A 23,922-nucleotide genomic window follows, 5' to 3' on the forward strand; every position below is an offset into this window, starting at 1 on the left:
TAAGAGGGACACCTCTGACCCTTCAGAGATCATGGTCTCATTTAGTCTCCATCCAGATCCCCTATTGTTCAGCTCTAACTTTCCATGGAAGCCACTTGATCTCCTTCTGTGGCATCTTCCTGACTCATGACAGGCAGCTCAGCCAGGACTGTGGGCTTCCAGGGACAGCCGAGTAGAGGAGTGCACCAGCAGAGCAGGAGCTAAAGGGACCAGTCCACAGGGACATTGGATAAACTGCTAATTTGGTGCCAGTTGATACAGGTTTTCACCAGTGATTTCTTACAAAATAGGCAAGATGTTAAAAAAAAAAAAAAGCCTTTTTAGTGCACATAGTAAACTCTTTATCTTGAATATGAACATGTGATAGGAAAAAAATCCTTTTTAATACACAGTCTCTTCTAAGCAGAGTGAATCCTGGTAACTGTGGTATCTTTTGTTTGCTATGCACAGCTGAAATATTCATCTTCAGCACTAATGGCTTTGGACACGCTTGAAGCAGTATTAAACGGGGGTGGGGTGTGCAAGCTTGGAGTCGGAAGCTTGGAGCCACTCGGAGTGCTCTGCTGAGGACAGGGAGAGAGGGTGGGAGTCATAAGGGGAAAGAAAGAGGGAATCACAGGGGCCGCAGAGCTGAGGAGAGACCCACGGGGAGGAAAGAAACCCAACGCGGAGTTTTTAAGGGTGTGGGTCTTGCTTCTACATTTCTATCTAAATCACAAATCAATATGGTCCAAGTGACAGTGTAGGGGTGCCACAGTATTACCCTGTCTGAAGCAAAGGGCATCTCGGCCCAGCCTGCTCCCAAGCCCCATCACAGCAGGGCTCTCCCTCTTTGCCTCCCATCTCGAGGGCACCTGCACCAGACGCTGCAGGCCAGGGCACACCGGGCTGGGGAGCAGGGTGGTGCCACATGAGAAAGGGGAGCTGGAAAAGTATGAGACGAGGCTTTTCTCCGATGGAAAAGTATGAGACGAGGCTTTTCTCCGATGGAAAAGTATGAGACGAGGCTTTTCTCCGATTGAGATGGACTTCAAAAAGATCTCTTTATGGGGGCACTGGGTGGGGCAGTGGGTTAAGTGCCGGACTCTTGGTTTAGGCTAAGGTTGTGATCTCTGGATTGTGATCTCAGGGTCCTGAGATCGAGCCCTGAGTCCAGCTCTGCAATGAGCACAGTCTGCTTGTTTCCCTTGCCCTCTGTCCCCCATGCTCGCTCTATCTCCCTCTCTCTCTTTCCAAGATAATTAATTAAAAAAAGAAAAATCTTTTTTTACCTTTCTGAAAAATCTTTTTCTTAGTATGCTGGAATTCAAACATATTAAGCACCAATAAACAAGATGCATAGATTTTAGGGCGACTCTGAGGAGAAAAACAACATATAAAGAAACAAAAGCACAACATAGAAAAGGACATAAACGCTACTGCGGTGCCTATTGTTCAGTTAATCCACACAAATGGGAGACTTTCAAGTGTGAGGCCGGGAATGTCTTTTCATTAGCTGACTAAAGATTTTATGACCACAAAGAGTGTCCAGCTCAAGCTCGACATTGCCCAGAATGGCACTGCAATTGTGCAGAGTGCAGTGTCCTGCAGCCCATGCATCACGGCTGCAGGTGTGGCTGGGCGTGCTGTGCCCCGCTGAGCAGGTGCTCCTGGGCTTCACAGCTTCCATTCTGCTCCTCCACAGCCATAGGTGAACTTGATGAACTTGCCATAAATAATAAATGCCTTGGCTTCATATGCTGCGTGTGCCTTATTTTAAAGGCAGCATTTTCCCAGAAAGGATGAGCGACCCCAGGGGCGAGGCTGGCAAACTCTGGGCAGCCTTTTATCTGTTCTTGCAGCTCGATAATCTATGTAAACTTCCCAGTGATAATGGTATCTAGAATAAGCATTTAGAGAACAGAATCCAGCCCAATCTTTCTTTTCCTTTTCTCCAGTGATGTAGAGGCAAAAGAATCGAGGCCCAGGTGATGTGTTCCTTCACCCCACCACCTTCCAGGCTCCCGCACTCTTGGATGGTCTCCCTCAGTTCTCCAATAAGCCAGTGGAAGGTCCAGACAGAACTGCCGACTCTGCATTTCCACTAACATTTAAAGGTCAAGGTTCCTTGTGTTGTACATAATGCTATCTCCCTCCCACGGGTATGAGAAGGATGGCTGTGAGAATTACTGTGAGAATTACCTTTGCTCACTGGGGCAAAAGGGCTTGATTTACTGCAATTCTGCTCACCACTTATGCTGAGATAGCTTGTTTCGTCAAATAAAGAGTTAAGGCAAATTAAAACCAAAGGATGAATTCATCCAGCTATGGTTTTTCACCTCTGCTCTTATTGATTTTAATATGTTTACCCTCTCAATAAATGAAGACTTCTAAAAGAACCGGATCAATGACATAAATAAGGATCCGGTTTTCAAACATTTTTTTTTTTTTTTTCATAGCAGAGACTTTTTCTTTGACTGCTGGACCCTGGGTGCTCTGAAAGAAATTCCATCTCTGGGAAAGCCACTTGGCCGAGCTCCATTTAAATTTCCCTGTCTGAAGGAAGAATTTATTTTGGAGGAATCACATATTTAGCATGTACTTCTTTACAAATTATCTCTCTTCTCCCTCTGCTCCCCTCACCCCCCCAAGCTCATGGGAACCTCTTTATCCAAGAGCTAAAAGCATCCCAAAGACATTCTGTTGACTTTCCAGGCATCTGCATTCCATTCCTTCATCATGAACTCACTGGGGATCCCTGGTGGGGGCTCACATCTGAAAATAACACCAGCTTCCATTTACCCAGTGTTTATTGTGTACCCAATGTTCAGCTGGGCATCTTGCTTACATGATCTCATTTGATCTCTGCCATGATCCTGCAGGGCAGCGATTGACTGCATTTTACAGATGAGGAACTGAGGCACAGACTGGTTTTGCAACTGGCTCAGGGTTACATAGATCTCCAGTGGCCTGGGACAAAAATCCGGGCCTGTCAGACCAGAATCCACAAAAAGCTGCTCTAGGGATATATTGTTGCTTCTATACCCTTAATGATGAAACGGGTCAAATGCATTGTGTATTTACTTCCTAAAACATGTTTGTTTTTAGAGCTAAATGCCTGCCCTCATCCCAATGCAGGAGATTGATGGAAAGATTAATGTTATATTGTGTAAAGACACGAATAATTTCTATATAGGGACACACGAGGGCACTCTAACCTCCTCTCAGTTGAGGAAACATTTTCTTCGTAGTTCCTCAGCTCAGAGCCTTGAATCCCAGTGCTGGTTCTGCTCTGATTACTTGTGTGAACTTAGATTGTAAATTCACACTGGAGGTCGGTTGCTCCATTTACAGATTTAGGAAACGGGGGGTGAAATGAGCCTCTCACTTAGGATCTCTTCTACCTTAAGAACTGGATGATTCCAACTTACTAACAGTTCATTAAAGGGATTTATGACCCTGTTTTAACAAGGATTATTAGTCATTGCAAAGAAATAAGATCCGTTTCTTTCATGCTTACTATACTTAAGCAGAAAATGTGCTTATAAATTTAACTCACCATATTTTCAAAAAGCAAATCCATCTAGGCCCGAGGGTGGTCTTTTATTTATCTTTGGCTCATCTGAGAATTTCGTGAAACTGCTGGAGAAATTCTTGCCCTTCACACAGGTTCAGGTTCTCTTTTTCTCAAGGGCCACCTTATGGTTAGCTTGCTGTATTATCTGCATGTTAACTGAACGCGCTAGCCAGTAGCTTGCTTCTAGTTTAGCATTTATTTATGTGACAGCTCTCTTCACTCCACCCGCTGGTGTCTGATTGCTTTGTGGGACAGTTTCATGCAATTTATTATGGGGACTTTGAAAAAAACACCTTCATAGTGACCTTGCTTGGTTGAAATTTTTCACAGGTCAGGGTTATTTTAAGATTTATTTGACAAGCTGCAGAAGGGTTGAGATCCAGGGAAGCTCCTCGGCTAGGTCCCCTCAAGAACAACAGTTTTTTTTTCCCTCTCTTTCCTATAAACGAAGGACTAAGCCATGTACTCCGACAGAGGAAAGGGAAGAAGGAGGAGGGAAAAGCCTATAGGTAGCAGTCTAAATTGCACAAAATGACAGGTTTAAAGGGAATTTGGACATTACACACAGCAGGGAAAGTGAATGAAAACACACCCCACTCTGAAAGATGAGTGTCCTGACAAGCTTACACACCAGCTAAAAGCCTCTGCTGATCTTTAGGTATCAAGGCAGAAAGATCTTTTCTCTGCTGGAACCTCGCTGGGCGATTACTACACAGACCACTTAAACCACTGGGCTGCTTCTGTTCGGAGTCAATAAAAAGCCTCCTAGATGTTTGGTCTTGAAAAAAAAAAAAAGTGACTTATTCAGCCGGAACAGGTTATTGGGCAGTGTTTCAAACACAACCATCCTCATGGGTGCTCAGGCATTAGAGTCCTGGCGTGGAAGCAAATGCCTCAGATGAAAAGAAAAGTACTCTCTATTACAACCAACAAAAGGAACTGAAGTTGCAGCCCAACACTGGTCCATCTCCAACTCTATAGGTGTCTCTTATTCAGATGCACCTACATGAATTTGGCAAGACCTAGTTCTTACAGCCTAGTATTGTTATCAGGACTTATGCTGCAATTTGCTTAACTTCTCTGTACTTCAGTTTCTTCATCTGTAAAACGGAGATCACCGTATTTATATCCCTGGGTTGTAAAGCTTAACCAGGCAGGTTTACATAAATCAAGTAGAGCAATATCAGCCACCACATAAATGTTTGATAAGTGTTATGTGAGAAATCTTTTTCCATTATTCTGATTATTTTATTTTTATTTCATAAAGCTTTGGGACACCTTAAGAGAACCTTGCAATGCACTTACAAGATTTTGTCCTACCCGAGGCACTGTGACTTTCTCTATGTCCTACTTTCTTCTTAAATTAGCTAGAAACATCTGCTCTTTATGCTTAAATTCTTTGTAGATATTTCAAGAGTCCACGTTTCTCTCTTTGGCTCCCTCCCTTTTTTGCACAAGATCCTTATTCTGAACCAGACACTGAGTATACAGAGGTGACCAAACACTGCTGGGTGCAGTGGAAAGCCAGGTAAACAGTCCCCATGGTATATAATATGTCCCCTAATGGAGGCGTGCACAGAAGGGGTACTGAGCTGTTTCTTGCAGGGTGGGCCAAGTGAAGTGGGGGCTGTTGGGAGGGAGGCCATGACGATAGAGGAAAGAACATATGCGCAAAGACCAGAGTCATAAAGAGAGACCACATATTTTCTTCCAGAGTTTTCTTTGGCCTCCAAATTGTCACTGGCTCCCTACAGTCTATGAGCTAAAGCATGAGGTGCTCTGCACCACATTGAAAACCTCTCTCAATCTGCCCTAAGTCCATCTGCCCAGTCCTTTTTCACTGCTTCTTCTGTCACTTGTACAGGGAGCCATGCCAGCTCTTGCTCTCCCATCTCGGATTTCATCCATCTGGTTCCCTGTGTCTGGAATGCCCCCCTCCCCACATCACAATCCTACCCCTCCTCCACCAGCTCCCAGGTGTCCTTTCACCCCCATCTGCAAGTAACTGCCCCCTTTTCCCAGGTCCCTAGCGCAGTTTCCTTGTTTCTTTACTGTGGCATTCACCACATTCTGCTTTGATTTGCCTTATTTGAACCTTAGTATCTCTAAGATTACAAACTAGGGGCACCTCGGTGGCTCAGTGGTTGGCGCATCTGCCTTTGGCTCAGGTTGTGATCCTGGGGTCCTGGAATCAAGTCTCGCATCGGGCTCCCTGCAGGGAGCCTGCTTCTCCATCTGCCTATGTCTCTGCCTCTCTCTGTGTGTCTCTCATGAATAAATAAATAAAATCTTAAACAAAAAAAGATTACAAACAACATCTTAAATTTTTAAAGATTTCCTTTAGTATCTAGTATGGTGCTTGGTATATATCAGGTGATCAAAAAGGATTGTGAATAATCATAATATCTCTATATCCAAAATTTATGCTTGTTTTGTGCTAAACAATATTCTAAGCACAATGCATGTGTTATCTCATTCAATTCTTAAACAACTTTGCTGTATAGTAAAGAATTTGACCTTGCCCAAGGACGCAGCTGGTCTTTTCCCTTGGCGGTCATCTCTGAAACCTTAGAAATAATTTGCCAGATAAGAGTATCTTTGTTTACCTGAGGACTTTGGGGGCACATTAGAAAGTCTAAGGATGAGATTTATGATGGTGGCTTTGAGTCATGTGGATATATGCTTGCCCCTGGAGGGGCTGGATACTGAGGTCAGTCATGTGGAGTGGCTGCCGCATATCAACACCAGGACAGTAGCACTGTCCACAGCTCCACGAGGCAGACAGCTGGAAGCTTCACATCTGCAACTCTCCTGATCTCTGCCTTGTATACCTCTTCACTTGGCCAATTCTAGCCTGTGGCTTTTAAAGTTTTTATTTATTTTATTTTATTTATTCATGAGACACACACACACACACACACAGAGAAAGAGAGAGAGAGAGAGAGGCAGAGAGAGGCAGGCTCCATGCAGGGAGCCTGATTAAAGATTTTTTAATTTTATTCATGAGACACACACACACACACACACACACACACACACACACACACACACACACACACAGAGTGAGGCAGAGACACAGGCAGAGGGAGAAGCAGGCTCCATGCAGGGAGCCCGACGTGGGACTCAATCCCAGGTCTCCAGGATCACGCCCTGGGCTGAAGGCGGCACTAAACCGCTGAGCCACCTGGGCTGCCCCTAACCTGTAGCCTTTAGCTGTGATAAACAGTAACTGTGAGTATAAGAGCCTTCAGTGAGTCCTGCCGGTCCTTCCAGCAAATTATCTAGTAAAACTAAGGGTGAGCTTGAGGACCCCAACACTGGCAATTGGTGTCAGAGTGGGGGCAGATTTATAGACTGTGTTTCCTCTAACCTTGTGCTTGGGACAACGCTACTATAATTATCTCCATTTTACAGATGAGAAAACGAAGAGACAGAGAGGTTACACTCTTTATTCAAGGTCACCATAACTAGTAATTAGGATTTGATCCTAGGTATCTAAAACAGAACCCACACTGTGAACTACTTTTCTATACTGTTTCTCACAGGTGTAAAAATTAAAAATAGAGATGAGGTCAAAAGTATTAAGAACAGTCATAAAAATGAACATGTGTCTTTAAATGATGGAAATGTTAAGGGCAGATTTTGTAGAAAACATCTTGTGTTATGGAGAGGTATTTCCTCTCTATGAATATTACAATAAATGGGATATGAACAGACTGTAATTTTGCACGTTAAGATAAGTCTGTGGCCTGAGCTAAGAACATACTCATTTGCAAAGTTACATATAAGAAGCGGGCCTTCTGGTTATTGAATGCAGCAAAAGATCTGCTTAAAAGAACAGAAAACTCTCGCAAGCCTCACAGAAAACAGACTCATTGTCATTTGCCTTTTTGTTTTGATTACCTACATGTGACTCAGGTCACAAATCATCTGTCTGTGAGCTCAGCTGACTCCACCAAGATTTAACTACTTTTCACTTTGGGCTTCCACGGCCTCTTATTCACACTTGATGAACGTGGGATACCTTGGGGCAATTATCTCCGTATCTACCACTGACACCTGACTGTGAGTTTTCAAGGGTGGGAACATGCCTAATCACACCCATGTCCCTAGAGTTCCTGAGTTTCTGGCACATAGTAAGCACTGAATACATAGAAATAGAATAAATGCAAGCATCATTGCTTGAATAAAAACAGGTGTTTTGAGAGTTGCCTACGCAGGTAAGCCTAGGTCCTCTGATCCTTTCTCAAACTTCTCTTTGGTCAATGCACCTGCTTTAAACAGGCGGAGTTCACTGTCTGCACGTCCTCATTCCCAGCACCTGTATAGCCCCAGTTCCATTTATCTCCATCTGTCCTTCTAGCTTGAGTTATTTGGGTCAACGAAGAGGAATATGTCAGAAAACACACAGGACAGAAATAAACCAGAAAGGATGACTAAAGAAGCAGCTACACTAAAACATCACATTGAACAATTTAAAAGGAAAAGTCCCAGACAGCAGATTTCCTGTAACTCATGCCTGTGTAAATTATTTTCTAATTAACATCTCCTTGGGGTCTCCCATTTCACAAACCTGATTTAGGTTCTTGGGAAGAATGTAGCATTCGTTAGAGAATGTGACACTGTGCTGACATGCAGAAAGGCTGAGGCACCTTTAGGATGTACAGCATCTAGCCAATGAGTCCAGGGCTCGAGATCTGGGGACCAGTTAGCAGATTCCCAAACCAAAGAGTAATGTCTTTATTTATTCATTTTAAAGATTTTATTTATTTATTCATGAGAGAGAGAGAGGCAGAGACCCAGGCAGAGGGAGAAGCAGGCTCCATGATGGGAGCGTGATGTGGGACTCGATCCCAGGACCCTGGGGTCATGCCCTGAGCGGAATGAAGGCAGATGCTCAACAATTGAGGCACCCAGGCGTCCCAAGAGTAACGTCTTTAAATCTTGTCAGCCCAAAGGAATAAACTTCACCTGTCTGACTGGAGTATTTTCCATTGGTCATGTGGGAGAGTATTAATAATAACCGTCAAACTGCCCACAAAATCTGAGAGGGCTGTGTGGCCAATTTGATTTTGAATCAGGTGCTTACTGAATTTGCAATTATTCACAATGTGACAAAGCCACTGGGTAAGGTACAACGCTGGAAAGCAGAGGATGCTGGTGAGTCCAGAGGCATCCCACTGTCTGAGGATCCACATTAGCCTGGGAATCCAGAGAGTTATTATCTGGTTTACCCCCCACCTGGCTGGATGGGCTAGACAGCTGGAGTAAATCACAGCTTTCCATGGTGCTTCTCAGACCTGGAATGTTGTCAAATGAGTTATTTATGTGTAAACCAAATACAAGCAGAGCTTCTCTTGTTCAAGGTCTGCCCCAACAGTCCCCACCTGTTGCCTGGAGAAGGGCACCAAGTCTCATCCAGGCTCTGAGGGGCACCATGAGAATTCCACTGCCCTAGATATTCTCCGAATTGGCCCCAACATCCTAGGATTTATGTGACTCAAAGGGGTTTAAATTCCATATATGGGAGGCATTTTAAAGCCCTCTACAGATGGATGGTATCTATTCTCTTTTGAAAGACTTTCTCTTTCTCAAATGTCCGGTAGACTCTGATCCCCATCCCAAAGTAAGATTGCAGAGGTAATTCATTAATAAGAAATTCTTTCTCTATTTTGCTAACTATCTCTCTCCTTTGTCTTGAACAGACGACATCATTCCTGGTAAAGCAACACCTCTCAAAAGGCACTTGGTCATCCCCCCACCCCCCGCCCCGATAAGACTTCTTAGTTCCAAGATAATCATGTTTTCTTTTAACAGCTTCTCAGTTTTTAACACAAAAATGAGGATAACACAAAGGTTTAGAGGAAAACTTTCAGGGTAGAAGAAAAAGCTATATTAAATTAAATATTCTACAACAAAATTCTCCTGCTTTTATTAAGCTTTCTGGTATAACCCAAGATGTGAGTAAAATAAATGGTATTTGCGTGGTAAAGTTACTAAATGTTTCCATTTCACAGCTGATTTGTGCTGTAGTGCACAGAGCTAACCTCAACTCCCACCCTCAAGCTGCCAATAGGGTTGAAGAAACCATTAAACAAGACGCGATAGGATTCATGCAGAACAAGCTAACGATAGATGAGCTTCTGAGGGTCTCTTATCTGGGACTAGAAATTCTGGATAGAGTTCCTGAACAAAGTAAAATTTTAGTTGAAATCTAAAGAAAAAAAAGTATGAAAAGAAGAAAGACACTAAACTTCAAACTCAAATCAAATCATATATTGGATATAATAGTAGCTGTGGGTGAGGGTAGGAGATTGGGCAAATTGTCAAAAGACTGAGCTCTGAAATAATTTCCACTAGGCACTGTCTGTGCCCTTCTCCCAATTCTGATGTCCCACAGGTACCTCAAACTCAGGGTGCCCCAGCTTCCCTCCACCACCCCTACCCTGCTGCTTCTCCTGTATCCCTATTCTCACTCTCTGATTAATTGCCAAGTCCTGACGATACTTCCTCTGATCGCTTCCCTGGGTCTTCCCTCTCCCTTCGTCCACACTGTCACTCTCCTCCTCGGGCCAGCATCCCCTCCCATGTGGATGGCCTCATCAACAACCTAACCAGTCCAGCTGGCAACAGACCTCCCAGTTCCAATATACTTCATGGACTGTAGCCAGAGTGGTCTTTCCAAAGCATAGCGCTGACTTTGTCATTCACCTACTTAACATCCTTCCCACCACTGCTGAGGTGAAGCTAAATGACTTTAACATGGCTTACTAGACCTCCCTGGGTCATGCCACTTACTCCTTGCCCCTCTCCTCCCTCCAACCTAGAGTACAACTACTGTGAGCATATCGGCTTGTTAAGTGGGCCATTCTCTCTTCGAGGTCTTCACCCATGTTATTTCCTCTCCTAGAACGCTCTCATCCTTCCCATTGCAGTTTATTCATCACTTCCTCTAGGAGGTATCTCTGGACACCCAAGTCTTGTTAAAGATGCCAGTGCCATATGCTTCTTCCAGCAGAAACTTCTACCTCCCCAATCATCCTACACAGTATATTGTGTTATAACTACTTGATTTGTTTTTTTAAGAACAGTTACTCATCACATGCAATATAACTTGATTAAATGTCCATTTTTCTAGGGCACCTGGGTGGCTCATTCGGTTATGTGCCTATCTTCAGCTCAGGTCATGATCTCGAGGTCCTGGGATGGAGCTCCACATTGGGCTTCCTGCTCAGCGGGGAGTCTGCTTATCCCTCTGACCCTCCCCCCACTTGCGTGCTCTGTCAAATAAATTAATAAAATCTTTTTTTTTAAAGTCCAATTCTCCAACTAGATTGCAAGCTCTTTAAAGGTGTGAACTGTGTGTAATGATCATCACCGAATCACCAGTGTCTAGGAGAGGGCCTGGCATATGAGAGGAAATCAATATATATGTATTAAATAGAAATGAAAGAAGTAGTAAGTTTCTTATATCACTCCTCAGCATTGCTTTTTTTTTTTTTAATATTTTATTTATTTGCCAGAGAGAGAATGGTAGGCAGAGGGAGAGGGAGAAGCAGACTCTCCACTGAGCAAGGAGCCTGATGCAGGCAGGACCCTGGGATCACGACCTGAGTAGAAGGCAGATGCTTAACTGATGGAGCCACCCAGGCACCTACCTCTCAGCATTCCTAATAACTGATATGCCATTTTGTTTCTCTTCACCCTTATGCAGTTATCTGGGGGCTTTTCACTCATTCCTGATCAAGTCATTTCAATGGCTGCTTTTTGCCCTGGGATGATGTTTAAAGTTTAATCTTAGCATGACACAGAAGACTCATTAGCCTAATTTTTCAGCCTCATCTCTGTTCCTTTGTTTAAATGAAATCTAAGTTCTGACCACGCCAGACTGCTTGGGTTTCTTCAAGGTCACCCAGATCTCTTGCTCCTTGGTACCTCTGCATTGTGATAACCTTCCCTCTACCTGTTAACACCTGGCTATTTTCTATGTGCTCTTTATGATTCAATCCAAGGCTCATTTCCTCTTGAAAGCCCAATCTACCAGGCTTCCTGCCTCGTCCCAGTAATGGAATCGGGAGTTGGCTTTCTAAATGTTACAGTCCCCTATGTATTCTTCTCCATAGTGTTTGAATTTTAGCTTTCTTCTCTTGTAACTTTGAGTTCAGGTCATTGTCCTGGCAGGAGGTACCCATTATATGAGCACTGTGTGTCAATTTGGCAGAAAAAAATTACAGGTGCTTGTTGACTCCTTTTGCTATACGTAATGAAAACCAAAAGAAGCAAAAGTTCAGGAAGGAGGGATGCTGTCTTCACCTTCATCTCTTTGACCTTTTTTTCATCTGGTTTCAATTATACTTTATAAGAAGATTGCTTTCAGCACATAAGCCTTCAAATCATACATGTTCATAAAATATTCATCTCAGTCTGACAGAGTCTAGGAATCGTTCAGTTCCACCATTCCTGCAGACTGCTGCGCACTCCAAGACATTAGCATTACAGGGTCCAAATGCTTCCTATTTCTTCTTTTATTTTGATATTTGTAGGTCTGTACAGTGAAAAAAAGTAGTGACAAAATGTTCTCTGGAAAAAGATAATACCTTACAACCAACAGTTCTGGAAAAATTGGAAATTAAAAAAAAACACACACCTGTTATTCTTTTAGAAAATTCTAGCTGCTTAGTAGACTATGAATCCAAGACCAGTGATACTTCATAATTAGCACAACCTACACATCCCCTTAGAGCAGTGCTGGCCTCTGTGGCCAAACCCACGTTATCCTGGAGCTACTAGAGACCTACTAATGTAATCCTCCCAGGTACTGTTTGATTCTTATGCGAGCTCAGCAATATAATCCAAATTCCCGGAGCTGTGAGAAGTGGAGCCTCGCTCAGCCAGGCGTGTAACTGCTCAAATCAGCACCGTCACAGTTCTCCTCTACCTCGGTATGGTTCTTGACGTGTGTTCAAATCCTTTCACGCACACAAACACACCCACCTACTACAACGTCTATAAATAATCCCTCCTCTGCAGGCCTGGTTTGAAAACTCTAATTAGGGTTACTCAGCATTTGTAAAGAGGTTCAAGCTTTTCCCAAAGGCAAAGCATTTCACTAACAGTTACTTCTCCCTGCCTGGATTTAGCTCTCAGGAGCTAGGGGGAGACTGGAACCAACCTGTCTCCTGGTAGGGGTGGGGGTGGGGGTGAAGGGGTAGTCAGCTCAAATCTGTGATAGAAGCCAACTGTCAGCTTCAGAGGCACATCTGAAAGAGCAGCATGCAGGGGAAGGTGGCAGGCTCCTAGGATTTGAGATATCCTTAGGCATGTTCTGCAAAATCTTTATCAAGAGAAAACAGCAACAGGCATGAGAATCTGGGCTCTCCTGAGGTCATAGCTCAGTGTGTGTGCTCTGGGCAATGGGTAATATGTATGTGTTAGTGTGTGTGTTGGGGGCCATGTGTATGTTGCCAGGGATTGTAAGCCTATTCCAACGGCTGGGGAAAGAGTTATAAGGTATGTGTAAAGATCTATTCAAAGGTAAGTATTTTGGAACATCCCTACTCTTGAGCTGGGAATGAGACTGGGTTAGGAGGGCGAGCGATGGGGAAATGAGCAGAGGAGGAGCAAAGTTAACAGTATGCCCCTGTCACACAGAGTTGCACTTTTCCCAAAGGCTTTGGATGGTTGGAGATGACAGGGTTTGACAGCTGAATTTGGGATGGGGGACACAGGAGCTAAGGAGGATTTTCTGGCTCCCATCATCAGCTGCCCTCATGCTGCACTTAAGCCTCCCTTGGGACCCACATTCTGGGCAACCTGCCATGTATCCTCCCTTAACTGGAAGTCCCCTTGAGGGGGTGACCATTCAGGTTATCCTGATCTGATCAGAGAACACTGAGCCACACGGCTTAACTGGAAGGTCATCTCCCTAACTGGACTGTAAATTACCTGAGGGTATGCATTGATCTTATACTTCTTTTTGGTTGTGCAGTCCAGGTGCAGGTTTTTAATAAATCCATCATAATTAATTTTAATGACACATTATTTTTGACAGGAACTCTTCTAAGCCTGCTATATGAATTAATTTATTTAATTGTCACACTAATTGTCACACTAAGTGTAGTGCCATTACTATCTCTGTTTTACAGAGGACTATAACACAAAGAAGTAAATTTGCCCAAGGTCACAGTCATGAGGCAAAGAGCTGAAGTTCAAATCCAGGCAGAGTGGCTCTCGCATTAATGCTCTAAACCAATCCATGGTTTGTTCTGCTTCCTGCAGACACATGGGATCCCTGAATTCCTTGTGGCTTTTGCATGATTGGGGGGCACCAGTGGGGAAGTCTAAGGAAGTGATGAGCCTCCTTAGAAAAAAGACCTACTGATAAGAACACCAAAGTCACAGCTTCTTTTTATTCCTCACCATGGCCACCCAGAGAAAAAATGAGAAACACCAAAAACGTACTCCCACTTGATTCTATTTTGGTTCCAGAAGACTGTTTTTTCTTGATTGGGTCAGCCCTGGTAGACTCCGCTTGATCCTTGGTTTTCCACAGCCTCAAATCCTCTAGGAGGATGGGTTTCTATCTAGGGCCAATTCATGGCTCATGCTATCTGCAAAGTGGAGCCTTTGACTTCTTGTTCCACAATGTATGTTACGCCCTTTTGGGTCTTCAAATCTCTTTTAGAGGCACCAGACCTAATAAAACTTCCAACAGCAGGATTTGAGTCATGATCCCTTCATCCTGCCCCCGTCGTAACCTCATTGTCCACATGTCACACGTGTAAGAAGTGAGAAGATCTACAGAACTCATGAAGCGGTCAAAGGCAGAACTGCATGGGGCAAGGATAGAATTCCAGAAAGGTCCAAAAGAAGGGGATGGCCATCAGGAAGATGAGAAGAGAGAACAGTCTGGGAACTGGAGAGCAATGAGGAGCATCAGAGCAGGGGTTGACACTGGAAAGGGAGAGGCCAGGTCAGTGGAAGGAAGGTGAAGAGGGGAACAAGAAATGAGAGCCGGCTGAGGCTCAGGCCAGACAGGAAACATGAGAAGCTCAAATGTGACAAGGGAAGGGAGAAGGCAGAAAGGATGCGGGGAGAAAGAACTGTTCCTAGGACACAGGTTACACCAGAATCCTGCCTCTCATTCTCCTGACCATTTTGCTCTGCCTCAGAATTTTCATTTCCAATGGAGCTCAGTGATGAGCCTTTATCTAGAGCTATGGGAATATTATGCAGAAGTAACAAGAGATGGTTGGAAAATGTTCAGGTGTCTTCAAATGGCTTTTTCGCCAGGTAAACCTAACCAATCCATTCAGTTTAGCTCTGATTGCAACTGAACATGAAGGCAGCTGCAAACAAGCCACTCTCCAGCATCCTTACTCTCTGGCTCCTTGCTTTCAATCATCCACTTGTCACCAAGGACCAAGCTGCCACCCTGTACTAGGACCTAGGATTATAAAGAGAAAGAAGTCATACTCTCTGAGTGCAAATTGTTCACAGATGATGTAGAAGACAGCCGAAAACCACAAGGTGCTTAGAAGTGCTATGATAAAGGAACAAAGCATTACAGAGAGGCAGGGAGAAAGCCCTCCAACCATTTCCCATATACCCCCACTCCTTAACTGGTTGATCTCATCAGGAAAGTCCCCTTCCAACCCAGACTGCCTGCCTAGCCCTGATATTTTGACCATTCTCCAAATCTTGGGTCAAACGCCGTATTTTTTCAGCAAAGTAGTTCCTAATCTGAGAAGTAGGAATTAAATAGGAATTTATCTTTCCATTCTGTGTGCTTCTATAACACCTTCTTTATATTTCTGTTTTAATATTTACCCCAATTATTTTTAACTATATATAGTGATTTATATATTTAAAACCCTAGATCGTAAGCTCCTTCATACTAAGGTTTATGCCTGATTCAGATTTGGGTCTCCCCCAGGCCTGAGCATGGAGGTTTCTTAAAATGTACTCAGGGTCAGTTTATTTAGAGTAATTAACCTACAATTCCTTTTAGGATGCTAAAGTGAGAGGACCCTGCTTCATTCCGGCAGTTGTGAGTACTTGTTTGCACATGCCACAAATAATTTCTTGTTTTACAGAGACATAAAAGAACTGGCTTTTAGACCTAAAATGATTCATTCTTCTCATCTCTTTTCACTTTTGGACAAAGAACGCGTATTTTAAAAAAAGCCTCCAACTAATCAAAGAATTTTTAATTTGGAGAAGACTCTATATTTCATTTAATCTCATATCTTAATTACAAATGAGGAAACTAAATCCCAAGAAATTCAGATACTTCTTCAATATCACACAGCCAGAATCAACAGTATCGAATTTCTCAAGATCAAGGCTTTCTTCAATAGACCAAACAGTTTACCTTCAAGAGAAAGAAGGGGAAAGCATGGCTTAAAAAAGAAAAGAAATATACTAAAATATAGAAAAAGAATTCACTGAAAACTATACACATGATAGAAAAATTTTTTCCTATCAGCCCATTTGTCCATAAAGAATATCATGCTTCCACTAACATCAGTGAAAATGTTTGTAAAGCTTTACTTTAGGGCAGCCTGGGTGGCTCAGCGGTTTACCGCCTGCCTTCGGCCCAGGGCTTGATCCTGGAGACGCGGGATCGAGTCCCGCATCGGGCTCCCTGCATGGAGCCTGCTTCTCCCTCTGCCTGTGTCTCTGCCCCCCTCTCTCTCTCTCTCTCTCTCTCTCTCTCTCTCTCTCTCTGTGTGTGTGTGTGTGTCTCTCATGAATAAATAAATAAAATATTAAAAAAAAAGCTTTAATTTAAAAATCTGACTTCTGCAATTTCCAGATCCTTTACCCTTGGGGTCTCCAATCTAAAGAGTTGGCAGTGAGATTTGTTCTGAGTTTCTTCTCCACTATATTTCAATACATTTGAGTGATACTGGCCATTAACAGGTGCTCTTAACAGTTGTGTAAGTAAAATAATACATCAAAGCTTTGCTGAGAGGCGCACATTCACACATGTTCTCTCCCATCATGACTTAGGCAAATGCGGCAGATGCACTCAAATTTAATGTAGTTTACTCCATTTCAGTTCTGCTGTTGTTGCCAGAACCCTTGCCTTTTCCCTGAACTTCCCCAGGTCAATGCTGGCCCCCACCCCATCCTGGACAGATCTGACACAGTTTTACAGACACCTGATGGCTAGCACACAGGAGCACATGTGTGCATGCACACCACACAAAATAGGCCTAAGCAATAAACTCGAATTTAAAACTTCCTGGGTTCCAATTCTAAACAGGGCTACACACCTACACACACACACACACACACACACACACACATTGTATATACAACACACATATAAACATATATAATTGTAAACATGGAAATACATATATTACTCAGATATATAATATATACACATATATGTCTGTCTGTCTCTATCTCTTCACAGTGATACATAACCACTCAGATAAAGAACACCTAGCCTTAAAAATTATTTCATTTGCAGCAGAGGACAGTCTGTGAAAACTGGTTTTTAGTTAAGAGACTACCACTCCCTCCCCCAGGAAACACACACAGCTGCTCTGCACTCCCCCAGGCCCCCTCAGGGGCACAGGGATAGTGCAGGGGTTTTGGAAAAAACGAGATTGGGGCTTAAATGTTAGTTCTGGTATTTGCCATTTGTGTGATCTTAAAAAAGATTACTTAACCTCTGGACAACACCACTTTTCTATTTCCGAAATGAGGATATCAGTACCTATCTTGGAGGTGTAGAGACCTGAGGTGATGTTTGCCAGTGGTAGCACTTAGTAAAAAACTATTATGATGAAGGTGATCATGACGGGGAAGAGGTAGAGGGGAAATGAGGGAGGAAGATGATGGATTCCACTTCCTGAATGCCTTCTGTATTTCAGAATTTCTCCACAAGGCTTAGCAGAACTTGACTGCTAGTCATTAGATAGGGAATATTAAGCTTGAGGGAAGGGAAAGGAAATTGGTGTGTGTGTTGGGGGGGTGCAGAATTGGGTGTGGGGGGTCCATAAATGGCTAGCACTACATGTGATTCTCCTGTGTTGAACACATACACGCATACGTTCATGCCCCTTCCACTGCTGGGAAGAGGGCACTCACAGAAGAGAATTTAGCATGTTGAGGGGTCAAGGTCATTTTTTATTTTTCTTTCTTTCTTTCTTTCTTTCTTTCTTTCTTTCTTTCTTTCTTTCTTCTTTCTTTCTTCTTTCCTTTCTCTTTCTTTCTTTCTTTTTTTCTTTTTTAATTTTCCTGCACAGAAGGACCAGACTTCACAAAGTAGGGTGAACAAATTCCCATGTCCTCCATGGTGACTAATCATATAGCATTTCTAGTTACAGCAGCAGGCTCTGGCTCTTTGCCCCCTTCCCCTGGCAGTTCTAGTAACTGTGAGGTACCCTATAGATTGCAAGAACAAATGCCCAGCTCCTTTCTGGAGTCACGGTGTCAGAGCGCACAGCCAAGCCACAGTCAGAGCTGCTGCTGGTGGTTTGACCTGCCCGTCCAAAGTCCAACAGGAAGGAGGAAGCCCCAACCTACCCGGACGTGCCCTGAATGACAGAGCCATTTAGGCCAGCCGAAGATGCCAGGCTGTTTGCAAACACACACTACCTGCCATACCACCTGACCAAACAATTCCACTGGAAAGCCTGAAGACAAATGACTAATGTTAAAAGAAGCCCGTGCATCATTTCAGTGATGATTCCACAGGCGTCAATTAAACATGGAAAAGACCTGTTCTGAAGCATGACCATCTGGCATTTCCCAAGGAGCCACAGCCAATGGCTGATAAAACACCAGTGATCATAACTATAAAGACATTTAGCAGCCCTCTTCTTGCTCAAAAGCAACAAGAGCTTATCAGGACAATGAACCTGGAAGACCTCCAAAAGAAGAGGCGAGTAAGGAAAAGGCTGCATCTGAAGCCAGCTCTGCTCTTCATGCATAGAAAGCAAAGATCTGGGTTGCATGAGGTCATGCAAAAAATCAGACTGCTCCAAGGATGCTTGGGAGTTTGTCTGGTAGTCCAGGGGTGAACGTCAATTGTTATGTCTCCAGGTGAGAGAGAACATTGGCAGTAGTCCATTCCCTGCTCCTAGGGGTGCTTTTCAAGTACAGGCATCTGGGGCTTTGCCCAGCGCAGCAGACCCAGATCACTGTAGGCCAAACATCCTTCCCTAGAAACCATTACTTCACCGTTTTTGATTGGAAACAAGAGGACAAATTTAACGAGAGAGATACCAAGGCTTAAAACCCCTGGGAGAGAAACAGTGGCTGGAGCAGAAGTGCTTTTCAAGGCTTCGGTTCTGGATCAGTCAGGCAGACACCTGTGTGTATATATAGACAAATCTTCAAACACCACCTCATCACACCTAATGACTGCCTGTGACCTCTGCGGAGCATCTGTATTCTCTACTTCTGGCTTTTCCAACAGCACAAATATGGGTCTTTACACTCAGTCCTGGTTCTCAATCTATTCCCTAACACTAGTCTTTGTTTGTTTGTTCTTTTTTCCGATAGGCAAGGTCAAATAAATGAGAAAGCAAATACTTTTCAGTTTTAATTTTGATCCAGATCTAAAATTGTTAAATGACTTTTTATTCATCACTCTCCCATCTCTCCCCTTTTTTCCTTCAGTGATTCAGGTAAATGCCCTCCCCCCCCCCCATCACGAGGTCTGGTTCCCCCAGGAAGAAAGTCAACATTCTTAGAATGAGGCTATCAAGTAAAAACAAAACAAACAGAAACAGAAAGACGCAAACAGACAGACAGACAAACAAACAAATGGTGCTTCCATTCTCCCCGGTCCCTTTGGCCAATGATGCGGTGTGCTTAAATCCGTTTACAGCAGCTGCTTGGGTGTTAAGTTTTGGGCCGTTACTGAAAAGGTTTAGTAAGGTCCCTGCCAATTGTCGTCGCAGCACAACAGAAAAGCAACCCAAGCCCTTAGTAACAACGACACTACAATGGCAGAAGCAAACGGGGGTGGGCACAAGTAGGAAGAGAAGAAGAGTACCTGGGATTGCCAGATTGGAAAGGGGGACGTTGTGCAGGTGAGCGGGCAGCGAGGCCATCCAGTCGGCGTTGCAGACCTCCGATGATGTCTTTGTCCCGCTGGGGTTGGGGGAGCAGATGGTCCCCATCCTGAGTTTCCTCCTTACCTTCCTAACTGCTAGCATCCCTCTTTGTCAGTCAACAAACTGCCCAGGCTCAGCTCGGTGCCACTCACTCGGAGAGCATCGTGGCCCGTCGGGGCCACCTGGGTCGGGCCAGTCTTGCAGAAAGACCTGCCGGCCCGGGACGCGGGGCGCAGAGGTGGCCCCCCGCCCCCCCCCCCGCAGCCCTGCAGCCCCGCAGCCCCCGCAGCCCCCGCCCTCGCCGGCCCAGCCGCCCTTCCCCTCCCCTAATCTGCTCAGAGCTGGCTCCGTTAAACTTCTTACGTGGCCCCCAGGAGCCGGGGCCAGGTAGGCCCGGGGCAGCCACGCCCGCAGCCGCTCACACGACAGGTGCCCCCGCGCTCACCGCCGCGCCGGAGGGTCGGTGCCCCGCGAGCGCCCGGACGCGACCTCGGCGGCCAGACCTGCGCCCGGGTGGGCGGCCCCGGCGGGCGCGGACGCCGCGGCCCCTCCTCCCCCTCCTCCTCCCCCCGCGGCTTCCCGGCTCTCGCTCCCCCTGCCCTGCGGCTCCGCCACGGCGCCCCAAGCAGCAGCCGGCGGCCCGCGGACCCCGGCGGCCCCGCCCCGCCCCGCACTGCCGGGCAGATTTGCCGGGCTGCGCGGCCCGTGATTGGCCGCCGGCGGGGCGCGCTGCGATTGGCTGCCCTGCGAGCGCCCCGCCCCGGCCCCGCCCCCGGCCCCGGCCCCGCCCCCGGCCCCGCCCCCGGCCCCCTCCCGCCCCGCAGAGCTGCCCCGCGCCCCGCGCCCGCCCGACCTCCCGCCTCCCGCGCAGCCCGCACCCCGAGGTTGAACGCGAGCCCAGACGTTTCTTCCCTTGCACCTTCCTCCTCCCCGCGCACACGCGCTGACGGGCGCAGAGCGTGTATTGCATGTCCAGTAAAACCGCAGCAGCAGCCGCGGAAGACACGGCAAGTGAAGAAGCCGAGGGAGGGGCAGTCTGTCACCGTCAGGGATGGTTTGTTGCGACCGCTAGCAAGGTCTACCTTGCACAGCACTTGTCCCCATTTTTTCCAGAGGACGGGATGATGGTGACTTACGGTGGTGATTATTCTGGTATTTGAAACCTTCTTCCAAATTCTTTGTCCCGTTTGCTCTTCACGGGACCCCCCAAAGGGCAGGGAGGCTTGCAGGTAGGATGCCCTTTTGGCAGATGAGATGGAAGTCCTGGGGCATGCAGGGAGCAGTTCGTGTCCTGGCAGTTATCTGCAAAGCCCATTTAAACAAAACAAACAAACAAAAAAGCCCCTGGAGTCCAGAGGCTTGCAGGCACAGAAACTCGTTTCCCTGCTTTCCGCAATATTCCCTACTCCTTCAAATGGTGCTCTTTTTTTAAAAAAAAAAAATATTTTATTTATTTATTCATGAGAGACACACACAGAGAGAGAAGCAGAGACACAGGCAGAGGGAGAAGCAGGATCCCGGGACTCCAGGATCACGCCCTGCGCGGAAGGTAAGTGCTAAACCGCTGAGCCACCCAGGGATTCCCTCAAGTGGTGCTTTTTCATGGTGGTTTACAATAGGGTCTCTAATGATAGGAGAACTTGCACATCAATAATCACTGAAACATCTTGGCAGGCAGGTAGAACAAGAAAAGCACCCTGAGCCCTGATCCTGGGGCCCTGGAGGGCTTTAGGTCTGGCCACTCCTGGGTGACTCCGGAAGGGCTTCTGTGAAAAGCAAGCAGCAGGCTTTGCAAAAACTGACATTAAATCACTGAAAGGCCCCACTGGACACCAAGGTGACTCCAGCCCCAATGCCTGCACCCCAGCCACCTTTAGGTGCACATAACTCATATTGCTGCATATTGCCCCCTTTTGCCTTTACTAAAATGTCCTTTTCCAGGCTATTCTTTTTTTTTAATAATAAATGTATTTTTTATTGGTGTTCAATTTGCCAACATACAGAATAACACCCAGTGCTCATCCCGTCCAGTGCCCCCCTCAGTGCCCGTCACCCATTCACCGCCACCCCCTGCCCTCCTCCCCTTCCACCACCCCTAGTTCGTTTCCCAGAGTTAGGAGTCTTCATGTTCTGCCTCCCTTTCTGATATTTCCTACCCATTTCTTCTCCCTTCCCTTCTATTTCCAGACTATTCTTAACATTCATTTAAGCCTTCCTTATTGCCCTTTGAGCTGCATAGAATTATCGGAAGTTTGTTTGTTTGTTTGTTTTAGAGGAGTATCCCTTGGTTAATAAAAAGAAAATGTACACTATTTATCATGTATCTTCGGTGTTTAAATGGAACTCCAATACAGTGCTCTTTTTTTTTTTAGTTCACCACAGGACATTGAGAATGTCACCTGGTTGAGTCCACAATTTTTTATTCCTCATAGAAAAAAAATCACTCTAAAGGAATATTCCAACATTTACTTTGGAAATGTTCCCTTTCTGGGCTTTCCTTGAGCTTAAAACCCTTTTTAAAAATTCCTAAATGCAAACAAAGCTTTATGGAAGCTGACTAAGACAAGCAAAATGTGTTCTTGAAGCTCTATTGTGGAATGCTAATTTCAATGTCATTTTTCCCTTTGACTTTTTTTTTTTAGCTCTTAGTGGAAGGAGTGAGCATATTAAGAAAGCATTAAAGGGATCCTGGGTGGCACGGTCAGTTAAGCATCCAACTGTTGGGGTCATGATCTCAAGGTCCTGAGACTGAGCCTCAACTTGTGCTCTAAGTTCAGTCCAGAGTCTGCTTAAGACACTCTCTCTCTCCCTCTGCCCCTCTGTCCTCCAATAAATAACTTTTTTTTTTAAAGAAAGCATTAAACTTTAGACTTAGAGACATCACTGTGTGAGAACTGAAAAAACAGAAATAAGTGGAATCACTTAAGATGAGAGGTTTTGTATCTCTAGGAAACTGGCAACTTCTTTGATCACAACTACTTGACTTTGCCAAGAAAACAGTTCAAAAGAAGGCAACACTCTTCGTATATTCTTGAGTCAGTCCTGGAAGAAATCTTGGAGATGAAATCACAACATGTAGTACAGTACTTGGCATATAGCAAGTGCTCGATAAATGTTTCTTAGAAGGAGACAGATGCTTGGTAAAACATGTTCTGCAGGGTTCTAGGTAGTGTCTTACAGCAGTGTTTTTCTAACGGTAATGTGTAAATCCATCACCGTCTGATTACATTATTCTGAGATGGACCCAGATTCCACATTCCTAAATTTCCAGCTATGCTGGTTCAGACCATACTTGTAGGTAGTAGTGTTTTAGAGAATAGACTCATGTTTGATAGGTGGGAACTTGTATTGCTTTTTCTCTTTCTTCTCCAAGGTTTAAGAATATTTGTATATCACTTTTATAATTTAAAAAACTTATATTAAGAATCTCAGCTAAGAGGGGCCCCTGGGTGGCTCAGTCAGTTAAGCAGCCTGCTCTTGATTTTGGCTTAGGTCCTGATCTCAAGAGTCCAGGGATGGAGCTCTATGTTAGGCTCTGCACTCAGCCCGCAGTCTACTTCTCCCTCTCCCTCTGCTCCTCCCCCTGCTGTGTGCTTACTCTCTCTTTCTCCCTCTCTAAAATAAATACAATCTTTAAGAGAGAGAGAGAGAGAGAATCTCAGCTAAGAATCTGTAACTCTAAGAGATTAATTTTTCTCTCATGTAATGTAATGGAAACCAAATTATCAGTGGGAATTTTATACTATGCCACAGGTATTCCAGGATGAATAATTTTAAAATAAAAGTAATATTTAGGATTTGGCTAAGCAATATTTTCTTACATGCTTCACTATGAAAGTTGCTGAAGGGTTGGAGGACTAACAGAAGGAGTGTGATAATTACAACAGAATGGAGTGCTTCTCATGTACAAATCGTTCCACTAGGTGCTAGGAATGGAGGAAAAGTTAGGTGAAAGTTGGCATCTTCGGAACCTCAGATAGTGTATAATTCAGGAGAAAAGAGAGTGAAATATGTGAAGTACATGGTGTGATGTCACATGGAATGAAAGGATAATGGAGACGTGTAGGTACGATCACCAGCCCCGTTTGACAAAGGACACTAGAGCTTAGAAACTACACAATTCTAAGATCTCATAGCTAGTCAGTGGCAGAGCTGTGACTCCAAGCCTGTTGCTCATTGGGCCAGTGGCACAATCATATGGTAACATCATATGTTACCACTGAGTAACCCGGTAAAGGTTGTTTATGACCAAAGTAGATTAAAATGTTTGAAATTTGTTTTCCC

The 23,922-nt window shown here is 44.8% G+C and overlaps 1 protein-coding gene across 3 annotated transcripts in view; it reads right to left on the reverse strand.

Annotated features, from left to right (window-relative positions):
• The window catches only part of PLCXD2 (phosphatidylinositol specific phospholipase C X domain containing 2), an 86,369-nt gene extending 66,488 nt beyond the window's left edge, over window positions 1–19,881 (reverse strand). For all 3 annotated transcript variants that reach the window (XM_055316054.1, XM_055316052.1, XM_055316053.1), the window contains exon 1: window positions 19,578–19,881. In XM_055316054.1, the coding sequence (XP_055172029.1) occupies window positions 19,578–19,740 (163 nt within the window). In that variant the 5' untranslated portion in view covers window positions 19,741–19,881. The remainder of the gene's footprint in view (window positions 1–19,577) is intronic.
• Window positions 19,882–23,922: the final 4,041 nt, after the last annotated feature.

Source organism: Nyctereutes procyonoides, unplaced genomic scaffold, assembly GCF_905146905.1.
Source record: "Nyctereutes procyonoides isolate TBG_1078 unplaced genomic scaffold, NYPRO_anot_genome, whole genome shotgun sequence".
Classification (NCBI taxonomy): Eukaryota; Metazoa; Chordata; class Mammalia; order Carnivora; family Canidae; genus Nyctereutes; species Nyctereutes procyonoides.